The following is a 17,154-nucleotide window of genomic DNA, read 5'->3' as shown; positions in this document are numbered from 1 at the left end:
GCAAATGGAATTTTGGCCTGTATTGCTAGGGGGTTGGAGTTTAAAAATAGGGAAGTCTTGTTACAACTGTTCAGGGTGTTGGTGAGGCCGCACCTGGAGTACTGTGTACAGTTTTGGTCCCCGTATTTAAGAAAGGATATACTGGCATTGGAGGCAGTTCAAAAGGGACTCAATAGCTGACTCCTGGGATGAAGGGGTTGACTTATCAAGAACAGCTAAACAGGTTAGGCCATTATTCGTTAGAGTTTAGAAGAATGAGGGGTGATCTTATTGAAATGTACACGGTTCTGAGGGGACTTGACAGGGTAGATGTTAAGATGTTTCCACTAGTGGGGGAATCTTGAACTAAGGAACATGGCTACAGAATAAGGGGCCACTCATTTAAAACTGGGATGCGAAGGAGTTTCTTCTCTCAGAGGGTAGTGAATGTCTGGAATTTTCTACCCCAAAGAGTTGTGGAGGCTAGATTCACTGAAAGTATTTAAAGAGGAGGTAGATAGATTTTTGAAATATCCGGGAGTTGAGGGCTATGAGGAGCTGGCACGAAAGTTGAGGCCTGGGGCAGATCAGCCATGATCTTATCGAATGGCAGGGTGGGCTTGAAGGGCCAAATGGCCTACTCCTGCTCCTATTTCTTATGTTCTTATGTTATGTTCTTATTTGAAGATAAGCAGGGGAGTTACCCCCTGGTGTCCTGGCCAATATTTATCCCTCAATCAACATGATTAAAAAATATTACCTTGTCATCACCACATTGACGGAGTTGCTAAGCGCAATTTGGCTGCTACATTTCCCATGTTACAACAGTGACTACAATTCACAGAGTACTTAATTGGCTGCAAAGTGGTTTGGAATGTCCTGAGATTGCAAAAGGTGAAATATAAATGTAAATCATTCTCTTTTACCTTTCAATCTGGTTCTGATGGACCATTCATACCAGATTAGAACAGAAACCCTGGCTGATTTCTCTCTCCGTTAACACATAAATGATGAGACAGATTGTAGCCAACCTTACTCACACCATGGGCAGTATCGTCTCCGATTTGCACAAACTGTGGTGGCAGGCGGTTAAAAAGGATGTTTTATCTGCCCTAATGGCGGGTTTTCGCGCCGTATCGTCCCTTTCCCAGTGCATCCCGCCTCATTAATAATGCGGTCCTGGGAAACACGTCAGGTTGCTGGTGGGATAGCCTCTGATTCACCCACCCCACTGTCCCCTCAGGCCTTCAATAATCCGGGCACCATATTTAAAAGGTGCCCCTGCAAACAGCTAGCACTTTCTAAGGGATCGGAAGCTGCTACAAAGTCATGGCTGCCAAAGGGAGGAAACATGCTGCCCCTAAATTTAGCGATGCCTCCCTCAGGCGCCTACTAGATGCAGTGGAGGCCCGCCATGAAGTCCTCTACCCCGCTCTAGCCGAAAGGCCAGAAAGCAAGGTGACAAATCCAGAATGGGAGGCAGTGGCAGCAGTGGTCAACACCAACGCCCTACAAAAGAGGACAGCCACCCAGTGCCGAAAGAGGATAAATGATCTCCTCTGTTCCACCAGGGTGAGTTACTCTTCTCATCACTCTCAACTCACACACTCACAAGCCCATCACCATCCACAGGGATCTCACTCACTGCCAGTTCAAGGACAGCACCGTTCACTCTCTCACACACACCTTCATCTGCCCTGAGGATCATGTCCTTATCCCGTCCATGGCACAACTCACCACCCACACATGCCAGGCATCCTTCTCATCTGCTTACACTCTCTCCATCTCTATTCATGCAGGACAAGCTGGCACACAACAAAAGGGAGAGGTCGCAGACTGGTGGAGGAATGTCTGAAATCAAGTTCCTCACAGACTTTGAAGATAGAGTCATCCAACTGGCCGGTGATGATCTGGGCCATTCCTGTGCTGACGGTGAGGTCAGCAGTGGTCAACTAAGTGCGGGTCCAGCAGTGCAACATCCATCAGACAACCATGCTGTCAGTCAGTTCCCCTGTTTCGCAGTCCCCTGCCATGTACTAATTATCTCTCCTTGCTTACGCAGGCACATCTGGGAAGCAGCCAAGGAGGCCCACAACCCAGGTCCTCGACTCAAGCCCCGAAGACACCTCGGAAGAAGAATCTGATGACACCCTAATTGAAGACCCATCACAGCGCTCACCCACACCCTCCACCAGCGCAAAGACACACACCTCGGTGGGACCTAGTTCTAAAGGAGCCTTGGGGGTCACAATCTGGTGAGTACATCACTGTCTGATTTACAGCAGGCAGAGGCAGGGACTTCCCAGGTTTCTGGCACTTGGGAGGACTGCTAGAGGCCAGAAATCTGCTGAGTCCGAGTCAGATGAGGAGCCTCTGGATTTGGTCATACCTCTGTTGCTGGAGCTGTAAAGGTAAGCTAGGGAACATCAGGAAGGGATGTCTGCTGCACTCCTCAGATTGCAAGGCACAATGGAGGAGTCCGTCCGCCTTCAGGGTGAGGTGATGGTGCCGCCAAGGTGCATTGTTAGCTTGAACCATGAGGGATACTGGTCCAAACCTGAATAAAGACATTGCAAGTGACTGCGCCACTTTTCACAGTCAGCCAATTGTTCTGCTGCCCCCTAAAACACGCATTAATTTGCAAGCTGCAACCAAGGGGTGAAAGATTTTGGAGCATTTGGTGGCACTTTCATGCCTTTGCATTGCCCAAGTGGGCAGAAAAGCCCGGCTCCAAGTATGTCAATGGAGCTGCTGCTGAACGATCTCAGCTACGGAAGAATGCTCACTTTTGATGAGCGTTTCCAAGTGCACGGCCACTTACCTCACCCCCACGCCCCTGGCATGTGCTCGAGTACATTGACGGGTGGACATTGACGGGTGGAATGGACGATCGCAAACCGATTTCACGATGGCGTAAAACTGATTTTTGTTCTTCTTGCCATATTGTTCCCCCCACCGCCCGCCATGACGCCTGATGCCAATGGGGCCAGAAAATTCTAGCTCATGGTACACAGCCCATCGTCAATATTTAATGTTGTGGAGTTCTAAAGGTTGCAAGGCACGTTATTAACTTACAACCCACTAGTTACAATAAATAAAAAAGCTAGTGCTCACTGATACCAGGAGAGACAAGAGCTGTTCATTTTAGCTAATGCTGTTGAGTTTGAATTTGAATTTTAAATAGATAAGGTAGCAGAGAGAGCCCAAAGAAACTTATATTTTTCTTAAATGAACTGACAGGAAATCAGTTTAAAAAGTAGAGAATGTTGCTATTAGGTTGAGGCAATTCACATTTGAAGTACAAGGTTGTTGGATTATTTGAGGCATCAGAAGTAATTCATTAAGTATGAAGTGCTCTGAGGTATCCCGAGGTGCCAAACAAATGCAAGTTGTTTAATGGAAACTGGTTATCGGGGGAACCAGACTGACATGAGGAAAAACAGCTTTACGCAGTGAGTTGTTGTGATCTGGGGCACCCAATCTGAAAGGGTGGAGGATGCAGATTCAGCAATCATTTTCACAAGGGCATTGGATAAATACTTGAAAGGGACAAAAATGAGGAAAGGGAAAAGGGCAGGAGGTGAGTGGTTAGATCTTCAGGCACAATGGGCAGAATGGCATCCTGCTGTACTATGATCCTTAGACACCTTGGGTAAATCAGGTCTGACTGTACCTTTAACTGATGCTTTGAAACAATTGAAAGAAAATAAGTAATTATGATGTAGAGATTTAAGCTATAGAAATGCTCCATCCAGCCTGACTACCCAATGTGAATACACAGATTCAAGTCTTTCCATCTTAATCTGTCTTTTCGATAAGACATTAAAGCAAAGTCCCCATCTCCCCCTCACGTGGACATAAAAGATCCCCTGGCACCACTTTGAAGAAAAGCAGTAGCGTTAACCCCAGTGTCCTGGCCAATATTTATCCTCAACCCACATCACTGAACAACAGATTATCATGTTGCTGTTTTTGGGACCTTGCTGTGTGCAAATTTCCTGCCCTGTTTCTTACGTTACTACAGTGACTACATTTCGAAAGGTTCTTAATTGGCTGTAAAGCACTTCGGGACATTCCCGAGATTGTGAAAGATGCTATAGGAATGCAAGTCCTTTCTTTCTTTCCTCTACATTCTCCTACAGAAATGGAATAATACACAGAAACTCTCTGACTGGGTAACAATTTGGAATCTCCAATATCTTTTTCCACCTCATTGCGATTTTGACGCAGTTCTTCATTCTTCTTGTGTGATCTGTGACGCTAGTAGGTCAAATGTAAATTGGTCAGTGTGACTTTAAGTGCTGACTCTGCAGTATTGAACCATAATGAGAAATCATGCTGCGTAATTCAAAGGAACCTATTTATAATATACTCAAATACCCCAGAATCCCAATGGTATATGTAATGTCACTAAATAGTAATTTTGCAAAGCTGGTATGGCCATGCAAACGATAATGCCAACAACTTGCATTTATATAGCGCCTTTAATGTAGGAAAGCATCGCAAGGTGCTTCACAGGAGCATAACTAACGCTGAGTGGCATAAGGAGAGATTAAGACAGGTGACCAAAGCTGTTCAAACATGTAGGGTGGAATTTTAAACCGGCAGTATATCATGGTCCTGCTGAAGTTAATGGAATTTTGAACGGATCACTGTATTTTATGGCCCTGCCCCCCGGCCACAACGGGGCTGTAAAATTCCACCCGTGGGTTTTAAGGAGCGACTTGGAGGAGAGAGATAGAGAGCTGGTGAGGTTTAGGGCGGTATTTCCAGATTTTAGGGCATATCAAGGTATTGCGTTCGACACCATCCATTTGATTAGCGCCCCTTGCCACCCTTCTAAATGTTCATTGCCTCCACTACCACGCACCATGGCTGCTACACGTACCACCTATAAGATGCACTGCGGGCTTAAGGGCCTCAATTGGCCCAGGGGCTGGAAGGTTCATTCTCGACATTCCCCGCTTCAGACTCAACTGGGGCGGGAAGTGGTTAGAAAGACGACAGGCTCTCCTCCCCATGCCTTCCCACCCAATTATGCGCCAACCTCACCATCCCCTGATGGGAGCTGGGCGACGGCAATTAAATTCCACCCATCCTATGCGTCATGACGTAAACTCCCTTCAACCGTGGTGAACGTATTCATTTTTCAATCTCTATTATTTAATAAACCTCAGAGGTGTCTATAGGTTTTTGATGGACTGTAGAGAAAGATTTGCATTTGTATAGCGCCTTTCATGGACTCAGGATGTTCCAAAGAGCCTCAGAGCCAATGAAGTGTAGCGAAAAATTAATAGAACTAGCCAGTTAAATAAGTCACCCCAGTACATGGCTAATGAAGTAAATACATGTGCTGGCTAAGGGTTAATGCAAAGTACACAGGCATACCCAGGTCCTGGATGATGCGACTCTTTTAATTTGCTGTAGTGTGCAAAAATGGTATTTTACAGCAAAGTGAAAATGAAATTGAGCATTTAATTACATGGTGGTCTATTCAATAATTCCAGAAAAGAGTAAGCAAGTGTCCCGAAACACACAATAAACTGACAAATAGATCCAACAATTAATGGTTTTCCACAGCTGTCGTCATTCAGTCTGTGCTGCTTCTTAATGGAAGAATCCAATCAGTCAGCACAGCTAAAGTGGTTAAACTCACTTTAGTATGTATCATTAAGGATACAATACCAGCTCATTTACCATCTGCTTACTGTTGTGGTCACGTTTCGATTCTTACCTAATAGCGCATTAATAGCACATGACCGTAACGCACACAGAAATTGACCCTTTGAACCCAGATGTATGTGGCTATATAGTCCAACCAGAGTGCCATCATCAAAAATTACAGCCCTCGTTAAATTTTTCTTTATTTTCACACAAGGTTTCAACAACGAACAGGAGGGAAAACTACATGAAGTAAGAGCAGGACGAAAGAATTGGACACAAAGTTAAAGGGTTATGAATTCTGCTGCTGTGGGATAAGACATAACAGAAAAATAGAAGGACCAATGACGTCATTGAAATATTTCATCTGAAAGTTCTAATAACGGCAAATGCAGAGTTTTAGCCTAAAAGGAATAATTTCATTAAACCGTTACTTCTCATGCAGAAACAAAATCCCCGAGGGCTACAACCTTAATAAGTGCCCAAGTCCCTGCTGCATTCATCATCATTTACATCTACAGGTTCAATCAGATTTCAACAAAGTGATATTTCACATGATATCCTACCTCCAAGCAAAACAAAGGAATTATATTGAAACAGTTATTCTTATCTCGCTTCCTGTTTGGAACATAAGAAATTAGAGCAGGCATAGGCCATACAACCCCTTGAGCATGCTCCACCATTCAATCAGATCATGGTTTGTCCTCTACCTTAACTTTACTTTCCCACTCAATCCCCATATCTCTTGATTCCCTTTAGTAGTCAAAACTCTTTCGATCTCCATCCTGAATGTGTTCAATGACTGAGCACCCACAGGCCTCTGGGATAGAAAACTCCCGTGATTCACAAACCCTCTGAGTGAAGACATCTTTCCTCATCTCAGTCTGCACTTGGAGAGACACGGATTAATCAGGGATAGTCAGCATGGATTTGTTAAGGGAAAGTCGTGTTTTACAAATTTGATTGAACTTTTTGAGGAGGTAACCAGGAGTATTGATGAGGGTAATATATTTGATATGGTCTACATGGACTTTAGCAAGGCTTTTGACATGGTCCCTCATAACAGACTGGTCAAGAAAGTAAGAGCCCATGGGATCCAAGGCAAAGTGGCACGTTGGATCCAAAATTGGCTGAGAGGCAGGAAGCAGAGGGTGATGGTGGAGGAATGTTTCTGTGACTGGAATTCTGTTTCCAGTGGGGTTCTGCAGGGCTCAGTGCTGGGGTCTTTGCTATTTGTGGTGTACATAAATGATTTGGGCTTAAATGTAGGGGGTATGATCATGAAGTTCATGGATGACACGAAAATTGGTAGGGTGGCTAATAGTGAGGAGGATAGCCATAAACTACAGGAGGATATCAATGGACTGGTCAGGTGGGCAGAGCAGTGGCAAATGGAATTCAACCCGGAAAAGTGTGAAGTAATGCACTTGGGGCGGGCTAACAAGGCAAGGGATTACACTATGAATGGTAGGACACTGGGAAGTACTGAAGATCAGAGGGATCTCGGTGTGCATATCCACGGATCCCTGAAGGTAGCAGGGCAGGTAGATAAGGTGGTTAAGAAGGCATATGGGATATTTGCCTTTATTAGCCGAAGCATAGAATACAAGAGCAGGGACGCTATGCTGGAACTGTATAAAACTCTGGTTAGGCCACAAATGGAGTACTGTGTGCAGTGCTGGTCACCACATTATCGGAAGGATGTGATTACACAGGAGAGGGTGCAAAGGAGATTTACCAGGATGCTGCCTGGGCTGGAGGGTCTGAGCTATGAGGAAAGATTGGATAGGCTGGGGTTGTTTTCCTTGGAGCAGTGAAGTTTGAGAGGAGACCTGACAGAGATGTATAAGATTATGAGTGGCATAGATAGGGTGGATAGGAAGGCACTTTTTCCATTAGTAGAGGGTTCAATAACCAGGGGGCATAGATTTAAGGTAAGAGGTATAAGGCTAAGAGGGGAGTTGAGGAGAAATGTTTTCACCCAGGGGGTGGTGGGAGTCTGGAACTCACTGCCTGAAAGGGTGGTTGAATCAGAAACTCTTGTAACATTTAAGAAGTATTTAGATATTCACTTGCATTGTCATAGCTCCCAGGGTTATGAGCCAAACACTGGAAAATGGGATTAGTGTAGTCAGATCTTTGCTGACCTGCGTGGATGCAATGGGACAAATGGCCTCCTTCTGTGCTGTAACCGTCTATGAGGGTGGTGTGTTGCTTGGAGGGGAACTTGGAGGTAGTGTTGTTCCTATGCGTCTGCTGTCCTTGCCCTTCTAGGTGGTAGAGATCATGGGTTTGGAAGGTGCTGTCAAAGGAGCATTGGTGAGTTGCTGCAGTGCATTCTGTACATGGTGCACACTGTTACCATGGTGCATTGGTGGTGGAGGGAGTGAATGTTTAAGTTGGTGAATGAGGTGTCAGTCAAGTGGACTGCTTTGTCCTGGATGGTGTCAAGCTTCTTGAGTGTTGTTGGAGCAGCCTCATGCAGGTGTGGAGGTGTAATCCATCACAACACTGACTTGTGCTTCATAGATGGTGGAACAGGCTATGGGAGTCAGGTGGTGAGTTATTCACCCCAGAATTCCCAGCCTCTGATCTGCTCATGTAACCATAGTATTTATAGTCAAGTACAATTTCTGCTCAATGATAAGAGCCAGGATGTTGATAGTAAGATCATCAAGCGATGGTACTACCATTGAGTGTCAGGGGGAGATGGTTAGATTGACTGGAGATGGTCATTGCCTCGCATTTGTGTGGCACGCATGTTATGTGCCATTACACAGGGAGCCAGCCACAAAACTGGCACCCCCCCAATCAAATTAATTGCATGGCGAGCTTCCATTGATTATGCTTGTTTGCAAGTCACCAAGGAGACTGTTCAAATTAAGCCTTTTTTTTAGGCATTACGAAACTAAAATGCTTTATAAATATTAAAAAATATTAATTTGCTCAGAAACTATCTCTTGCACACCAGTGAAACTAGTAAATGGTTCAGCATAGTATTTTTAAAGTCACTTTAATGTCATACGGGGGACATGATGACATAGTGATAATGTAACTGAACGAGTAGTCTCGAGGCCCAGGACAATGGTCGCTGACTTGGCTTCAAATACCACCATGGAATTTAAATTCAATTAATTAAAAAAACAATCTGGAATTGAAAGCTTGTCTCAGTAATGGTGACCATGAAACTATCATCGACCGCTGTAAAATCCCATCTGGTTCACTAATGTCGTCCAAGGAGAGAAATCTGCCATCCTTAGCTGGTCTGGCCTACATGCGACTCCCAGGTGCACAGCAATGTGGCTGACTCCTATCTGCCCTCTGAAATGGACTAGCCACTCAGTTCAAAGGAAATTGGGGATGGCAAACAAATGCTGGCCTTGCCAGCGATGCCCACATCCCATGAAACAATATTTTTTTAATTTAAAATCAGGTTACTCACAGGTGCTGGACTAGACATTGATTAAAAGTTGTTTATTTGTTGTGTGAGAATGGATGTTATTTTTGTTTAATATTTTGGGGAATGTTGTGTTATTCTGTAAAGGAGGCTGGGGAGGTGTGTGTGTGGTTTAATTAAGCTGGGCAAGAGTTTGATAGGAGTCAGGTTGTCTGGGGTTTTGGAAACATGAAAAGGATAAAGGTATTAAGCTGAGGCACAAATAAATAGGTTAGATCTAACATTTGCATTTTTAGATAAGTTGGGAGGATGTTGAACTTCAAAGGAGAGTCAGAAGTAACAAGGAAAATGTTTGCATCTTGCAGGAGTCCATAGGTAAATAGTAGTGGGGATGTTATATTTTATTGACCCAAAAGCAAAGACAAGATACAAACATGAAAGATTTTATACTTGAATGGGTTTGAGTTCCAAGGGGGTGTGAGAGCAATGAGACTTAGATGAAAGGGGGAAAAAGGTATATTAGAGTTTCTGTGGATTGCTTATTTTTAGCTATTGAGCTGGAGAGATGGCTGCATAGCTGTTAAACTGGAGATGGCTGGAGATAGCTGGAGCTGTCTGAGCTGTTGAGAAGTCTTGGGCTGTAGCAAGCAGTTTTATTCTGAAGTGGATTCCATACCATAAAGTGGAAGTGGGTAAAAGTCATTGAAGCTACTGCAGTTTGCCTTGGGTGATATTACTGGATTTTTCATATTTAAACATCTATAAAGGGAGTGCTTACTGGAAGGTGTTTACTTGTGGGTTTGACCAAGTAGAGGGTTTTGGGGGGGGGGGATGTTTTGTAAGACTAACCTTAAATTGTGTAACTGTAATCTTGTGTGCTTAAGTTTTCTTTTATTTTCTTTTGATAATCAAACTTTCACTTTTAATTGCTAAAAACCCAAATTGTTACTGGACCTTTTATTGCTGAGGTCAGTACGTCGTCTTCTCGTTATCAGAATACAAAAAAAAGTTGCGGCCCTTAAGCCAAGTTTCCCTCTGGGATTTGATTTGCACAGTAAGTAACACCGGCTGTGGTCATAACAATTGTGATAAGCCTATTTTTGGCTCTATTAATCAAACTGAACCAGGTTACCATTCTTAAATGTATCAAAGAGTATTTTTAATGCAAAATTGTATTGTTTTAAATTCTAATCTTAAACGTTGTCCATGTTCAGTGACATGCAAATATGTTTGACTACAAACTCAAGCAAACATTTTTATTCTGGAAACTACCATAATTCTGAAGTAATTTGCGTATAGATTGTCGATTGGACTCAAGGCAAAAGCTCTATACCCTTACCCAGGGAAACAGTAACAATCCAACATTCCGAAATTATTTAATATTATGAGATCTTGCTAAAGGTCCTTTTTTTTTCCCTTTCATCACTCCAGTGTAACTGTTGTTACAAACTCATTATTTGACCCAGTTAATGTGATTTCTTTAAACTACCCCACACTGTGCAGTGACTAAGTGTTTGCAATGAGTCTAATGGTTTTACTACTTTTGTTGCTTTGCATTAATATTACCAGTGAACCTTGACACAAACACAGCTTTCCAAAATAGATGCCCTGTCTAAAAGACATATTTCTGATTATTCCATCTCTATGTGGCAATGCAACATGAATTCAGAATAGCCTCTGGGTCAATAAAATTCTAAGGGCCCCACGAGTATTTAACTTTCACCAACAAGGCAATCCTAATTTACACTTGTTGGGTGGAAATTGGACCTCAGTATTCCCCTTTGCGGGCACAAAATGGGTGCAATGAAGCCTGATTGTGATAACTAAGATCCTACAGCCCCAAAGACAACTGGAAAACCTCTGTTTCAAAGTTGGGCCAGGCTATGAAGCCTCTAAATAAAACATGGAGTCCTTTCAATACGCAAATAAGGAGCTTCATTCCTGCTTTAGAGAAACCGTTCCCATTCCCAGAAGGGTCGAGACCAAGAACACAGATTTAGGTCAATGGAGAAAGAACTAATGGTGACGTGATAGTGTGATGGAGGAACATTCAATTCAGGCTTTCTATAGGATATTGGATAAGTGCCTGAATGAAAGAAATTGCAGATCTAGGGGGGAAAAGGGTGGACTTGCTGAGTTGCTCTTGCAGAGAGACAGCAAGGACACAATGGGCCAAATGGCCTCCATCTGTGTTGTAACCATTCTATGATTCTATTTAGGTCCCCTCACAACAAATTGATGGTGACAAGTGGGGCAGCTGCTCAGGCCTCAGCATATAAAAGCAAGTTTTCCTAATGCAAATATTCATAAAAGTCAGGTGGAGGAGTCATTCCACTGTCATTGCAAAGAAAGCAGCTCCCTACCCTCACTGCTGCTCACCCCAACCCATCCCCCAAGCCATAGCCTCGGAACCGCTGCCAGTGAGGGGAATGAGCCGACATTCAAGCCCTGCTTCAGTGCAAATTGCCGGCGAAGGCACGACTTGTGCCGCCGGTAGCTTAGCTTCTAATGAGGCCCAATTTGGGGCCAAACATGGGCCAAGGTGAATTTTTTTTTTTGCCCTTTTAGGTTTTGAATGGAGGTGGTAAATATGAAAAGCATGCAAAACGATGTCTTTCATATCATGCACTTTAAAAAGTGTTTCCCAAGTGTTGCTGCCAAGGACTCGAGGAAGAGTAGGAAAATTGATCCTCGCTCCGCTGAGGGTGGAGATACCGCATCCTCTGAATAGAGTGCTCCGGAAGCACGTGTAACTGCGGCAGGTGAGGTATAGGGTAATTAATTATGCTGTACGTAACCTGCCCTCAAACCTACCAGGTTCATCTGCACTCTGTCGAGCTATTTTGACGTTCCTTGGTACTGTAGTGAGGAAAGAGTTGCACACGAATTCATTTGAACCACACTGTCCTTTGCCTTGAGTTCTCTCGTAGGACCTATGCACTTCATAGGAACCTGGTGCCGGAATATTCTGAAATAAAAGCAGAAACTTAGCAACGCTTATGACAAAAGAATTCCCTTAGTAATAAACTTTGTGGAAGTGATAGTGTTCTAAAGTAACATAGGAACAAGGTGGAGGCCATTCAGCCCCTCGAGCCTATTCCGCCATTCAGTTAGATCACGGCTAATCTGTATCTTGGCTCCAGCTACCTGCCTTGGTTCCATAATCCTTGCCAAAAATCTATCAGTCTCAATTCTGGTATTTTAATTTGACCCGTCACCCATCGCCCCTGCTACTCACTGATCAACACTAGCTCCCGATTGAGCTACACCTCAGTTTCAGAATTCTTCACCCCCCTCCCTATCTCTGTAACCTTCTCCAGCCCTACAACCCTCCGCGATCTCTGCGCTCCTCCAATTCTGGTGTCTTGTACATTCGCGATTTAAATCGCTGTGCCATTGGCGCCTTCATCTGCCTGGGCCCTAAGCTCTGGAATTCCATCCCCTCCTCTCTATTTCTCTCTCCTCCTTTAAGAAGCCCCTTAAAATCCAACACTTTGTCCAAGGTTTTGATCACCAGTTCTAATATCTCCTTACGTGGCTCAGTGTCAGGTTCTGTTTGATAACATTCCTGTAAAGTGTCTTCTACTACATTAAAGGTGCAATGTAAAAGCAAGTTGTTGTTTTTCATGGAACTAAATATAGCGCGAGAGGCAGTAAATATTATTGTAGCTTATTAGACTAACACTTTGTCAAAATAGCAAGACTAGTGCAAAATCAATGATTTGTTTTTAAATTAAAAGTCACTGGCTTATTCAATAATTGCTGATAAGGTCTGTTAGATTTACTTTCTCACACATATACACACAAAAGGCAATATAATTTGTATTAATTTTGTTCAGTAAATTGCATATTGTAATTGGTAGTAGGTGGCAGGAAGAAATTTTAAAGCAGATTATTTAATTTTGACCAGCCGATAATTGCAATGTGACTCATGAGAGTGTAGAAAGTCAGAGAAAGGGATACCGAGAGAGAGTGACAGATGTGGAGACAGAACTAAAGATATAGAGGAGCAAAGGGGGAGCTAGAGAGAGAGACATTAACAGGTAGTGCCAGAGCAAGATAGAGCAAGAGGTGTAGAGAGAGAGAGAGAGACATTAACAGGTAGTGCCAGAGCAAGATAGAGCAAGAGGTGTAGAGAGAGAGAGAGAGACATAGGAGAAAGACAGAGAGAGACCAAATAGAGATGGACAGAGGCAGAGAAAGACACAGAAGGAGAGAGAAATGCTGAGACATGGGATGGGGACAGACAGACATAGAGGAAGAGAGAGCCAGAGAGAGAGGCAGAGAAAGAGTCAGAAAAAAGGCTGAAAAAGGCAGAAAAGGCTGACAAGTGGCAAATAACATTCGAGCCACACAAGTGCCAGGCAATGACCATCTCCAACAAGAGAGAATGTAACCATCGCCCCTTGACATTCAGTGGCAATACTATCACTGAATCACCCACTATCAACATCCTGGGGGTTACCACCGACCAGAAACTGAACTGGACTAGCCACATAAATACTGTGGCTACAAGAACAGGTCAGAGGCTAGGAATCCTGCAGTAACTCACTTCCTGACTCCCCAAAGCCTGTCCACCACCTAAAAGGCACAAGTCAGGAGTGTGATGGAATACTCTCCACTTGCCTGGATGAGTGCAGCTTCAACACTCAAGAAGCTCGACATCATCCAGGACAAAGCAGCCCACTTGATTGGCACCCCATCCACAGACATTCACTCCCTCCACCACTGATAAATGGTGGGCAACAGTGCGTACCATCTACAAGATGCACTACATTAACTCACAAGGGTCCTCAGACAGCACCTTCCAAACCGACAACCACTACCATCTAGGACAAGGGCAGCAGACACATGGGAACACCACCACCTGCAAGTTCCCCTCCAAGTCACTCAATGTCCTGATTTGGAAATATATTGCCGTTCCTTCACTGCTGCTGGGTCAAAACAGAGACAGAGAGCCAGAAAGAAACAGAGGCACAGGAAGAGAGACAGAAAAAGAGAAACAGACAGAAACAAAGAAACAACGGGCAGACTGAGAGAGGCAAAGACAGAGGGAGAGAGAGACGAAAGGTCATAAAGGAAGAAGTAGTGAATGGAGAAACACAAAGGGGGTAAAATTCAACATTTCTGGGGCATAAGAAGTGGGGGTTAGTGGATTGGGTAATCATTATAATCCCACCACCCCTATCCCTGCCCCCAGCTCTACCCTCACCCCCAATCCCCATTCTAATCTCAATCCTCCTTTTCAATAACCTCAATAGAATGGAGTGTATGACAGGAAGGAGGGGAACAGGGTGGTGTTCTCCTTCCAGCCATCTCCTCCCAAGTTGAAGCTGAATTTTACCCCCGCAGAGTCCATTAGAGCTGCTTGGATTCGCAGTGGAAAGTCAGAGCTTATTAGGCTGACCCTTTGCCAAAATGGCAAGACCAGTGAAGAAACAATGATTGGTCCCACTCTGACCTCTGCACCAGGAAAATGTGGCTGGGGATAGAATCTCCACCCTCAGGGAAGAGGGTAAAATTCAGGAAAGGACAGGTACAAAAACAGGTGAAATAATTGAACCTTATATAGGTGAACCCAGATAGTCAACGCTGAAGGATCCATTTTGGATATGACAAAAGGAGTGTTAAATAAATTATGGGACTAGCCAGGCAGATTTACACACTATCTAATAGATCACATAATGAAATGTGCTTTATAAAAGTTTTAAAATCCATTTTCAGTTGTAAAGTTAGGTATTTGGAAACTTCTTCCTCTGCATGAAACCAGAGGGGTGATTTCAGAATTTTATCTAGCATTTAATCAGCTGAACCTGTGCAATGTGCTGTGTTATTCATGATACAATTGTGCGAGAAGCCAGGAATCACTGAATACTTCTTCCTTCTAATTGAAAATGTTGTATCGCTGCCAGGCATAAGTAATATCTCTTCAGGTCATAACACGGAGACATCCCGGTCTTTCGCAGGGCATTTGTTCTGAGGGTTCTGCCTTCAGAATAAAAACATTAACCGCAAGATTAGGCAAAGCCTCATTACTGGAAATAGCACAGAGAGACGTTGAGGAAGGGGATGAGGGGACTTCAGTTTTGTGGAGCGACTGGAGAAGCTGGGATTGTTCTCCTTGGAGCAGAGAAGGTTAAGGGGACATTTAATAGGGGTGTTCAAAATAATGAAGGACTTTGACTTAAGAGCACATTTAATCACAGTGTTGAAGGGTTTTGAACTACTAAGAACATAAGAACATAAGAAATAGGAACAGGAGTAGGCCATTCAGCCCCTCAAGCCTGCCTCGTCATTCAATAAGATCATGGCTGATCTGCCCCAGGCCTCAACTCCATTTTCATGCCAGCTCCTCATTGCCCCCAACTCCCCAATATTTCAAAAATCTATCTATCTCCTCTTTAAATACATGCAGTGAACCTAGCCTCCACAACTCTCTGGGACAGAGAATTCCAGACATTCGCTACCCTCTGAGAAGAAATTCATTCACATCTCAGTTTTAAATGAGTGTCCCCTTATTCTGTAACTATGTTCCCTAGTTTGAGATTCCCCCGCTAGTGGAAACATTTTCTCAACGTCTACCCTGTCAAGTCCCCTCAGAATCTTGTACGTTTCAATAAGATCACCCCTCATTCTTCTAAACTCTAATGAATAAAGGCTTAACCTGTTTAGATGTTCTTGATAAGTCAACCCCTTCATCCCAGGAGTCAACTATTGAGTCCCTTTTGAACTGCCTCCAATGCCAGTATATCCTTTCTTAAATACGGGGACCAAAGCTGTACATAGTACTCCAGGTGCAGCCTCACTAACACCCTGTACAGTTGTAACAAGGCTTCACTATATTTGAACTCCAACCCCCTACTAAGAAGGGGAGATTGTGTGTTGCAGCAATAGTGTCCCTACCTCTGGGCCAGAAGCTCCAGCTTCACATCGCACTGCAGGACTTGATGGCCAAGGAAGGTGCATTCAACGTGACCAAACAAGTTAGATATCAGCCTGTAATCTTTCAAGTATGCCTGATGGCAGAGGGTAAGAGCAGGGGAGTTTCCTGGTCAGCCATACTGCAGAAAGCAACAGCAAACTACTGCAGTACTTAGCCAAGCATAACCATGAACCAATCCAATGGAAGTTCATGGTCATCAATGCCCTCTTAGGGCATGGTACCTAAAGGAGGAGGAGGAAGTAAACAGAAACTATTTCCATTGGTAGGAGGGTTGTTGACCAGAGGACACAGGTTGAAAGTGATTGACAAAAGAACTGAAAACAAAAACAGCAAACACTGGAAATAGCAGGTCTGGCAGCATCTATAGAGAGAGAGACAGAGTTAACGTTTCAGGTTGATGACCTTAATTCAGAACTGCTTTGGCAAAAGAACCAATAGCAACTCAATGAGTTGTTGTGATCCGGAATGCATTCCCCAAAAGGGTGGTGGAAGCAGAATCAATAGTAACTTTTAAAAGAGGAAATGGATAAATACTTGAAAAAGAAACATTTTCAGATTGATGGGCTAAGTGTGCTGGTGGGAGGTGGGGCTGCAAGGGATGGAACTAATAGGATAACTCATTCAAAAGCCAAGCACAGGTGTAATGGGCTGAATAACCTCCTGCATGGCTCTATGAAAAACAGTTCAAAAATTACCATAAATAATAACATTAAAATAAATTTCCCGCATGGACAGTTGAATAAAGCAAAATGTTTTTCCCCCAGTGTCTGCTGTCTATAAAACTAAAGATGAATTAGTAGAAGAAAACCTGGTTTGTCCATATCATCGGATGCAAACATTGATGACAGTGTGGTTCACTCTGATCCCATTTGCTTTTTACTCCCACAATTTCCAGCTGATTAAAAAGTCAGATTCATTCCCATCTGAGTAGTTCAATCACCACAAGAGATAAACAATGAGTTTGGAACAGTGAAACTAACTAATTCATGTTTATAATAAGATTGCAGACCCACTCCAGGTGGAGAAGCTAACAGGCTCAGTGGGCCGCATTTGCCCTTTCAGTACCTTGTCAAAGATGCAGCCACAAGAAAGCCCGTAATACGCCTGATTGCCCCATTAGTCCTGTCTCGTCTAATCTGACAAAGCAAACATCAGTGGCTGTATTAGATTAGGG

General features: G+C 43.7%; 1 protein-coding gene across 1 annotated transcript in view; it reads right to left on the bottom strand.

Annotated features, from left to right (window-relative positions):
- Positions 1–17,154, bottom strand: part of stpg2 (sperm-tail PG-rich repeat containing 2) — a 349,639-nt gene that overhangs the window by 181,648 nt on the left and 150,837 nt on the right. Inside the window, exon 10 of the mRNA XM_078570506.1 lies at positions 11,852–12,005. Coding sequence (XP_078426632.1) covers positions 11,852–12,005 — 154 coding nt within the window. The remainder of the gene's footprint in view (positions 1–11,851; positions 12,006–17,154) is intronic.

This window comes from Cetorhinus maximus, chromosome 1 (assembly GCF_964194155.1).
Source record: "Cetorhinus maximus chromosome 1, sCetMax3.hap1.1, whole genome shotgun sequence".
Taxonomy (NCBI): Eukaryota; Metazoa; Chordata; class Chondrichthyes; order Lamniformes; family Cetorhinidae; genus Cetorhinus; species Cetorhinus maximus.
Note: the sequence above shows the minus strand (reverse complement) of the source record. Positions and strands in the feature narration are given on the sequence as shown.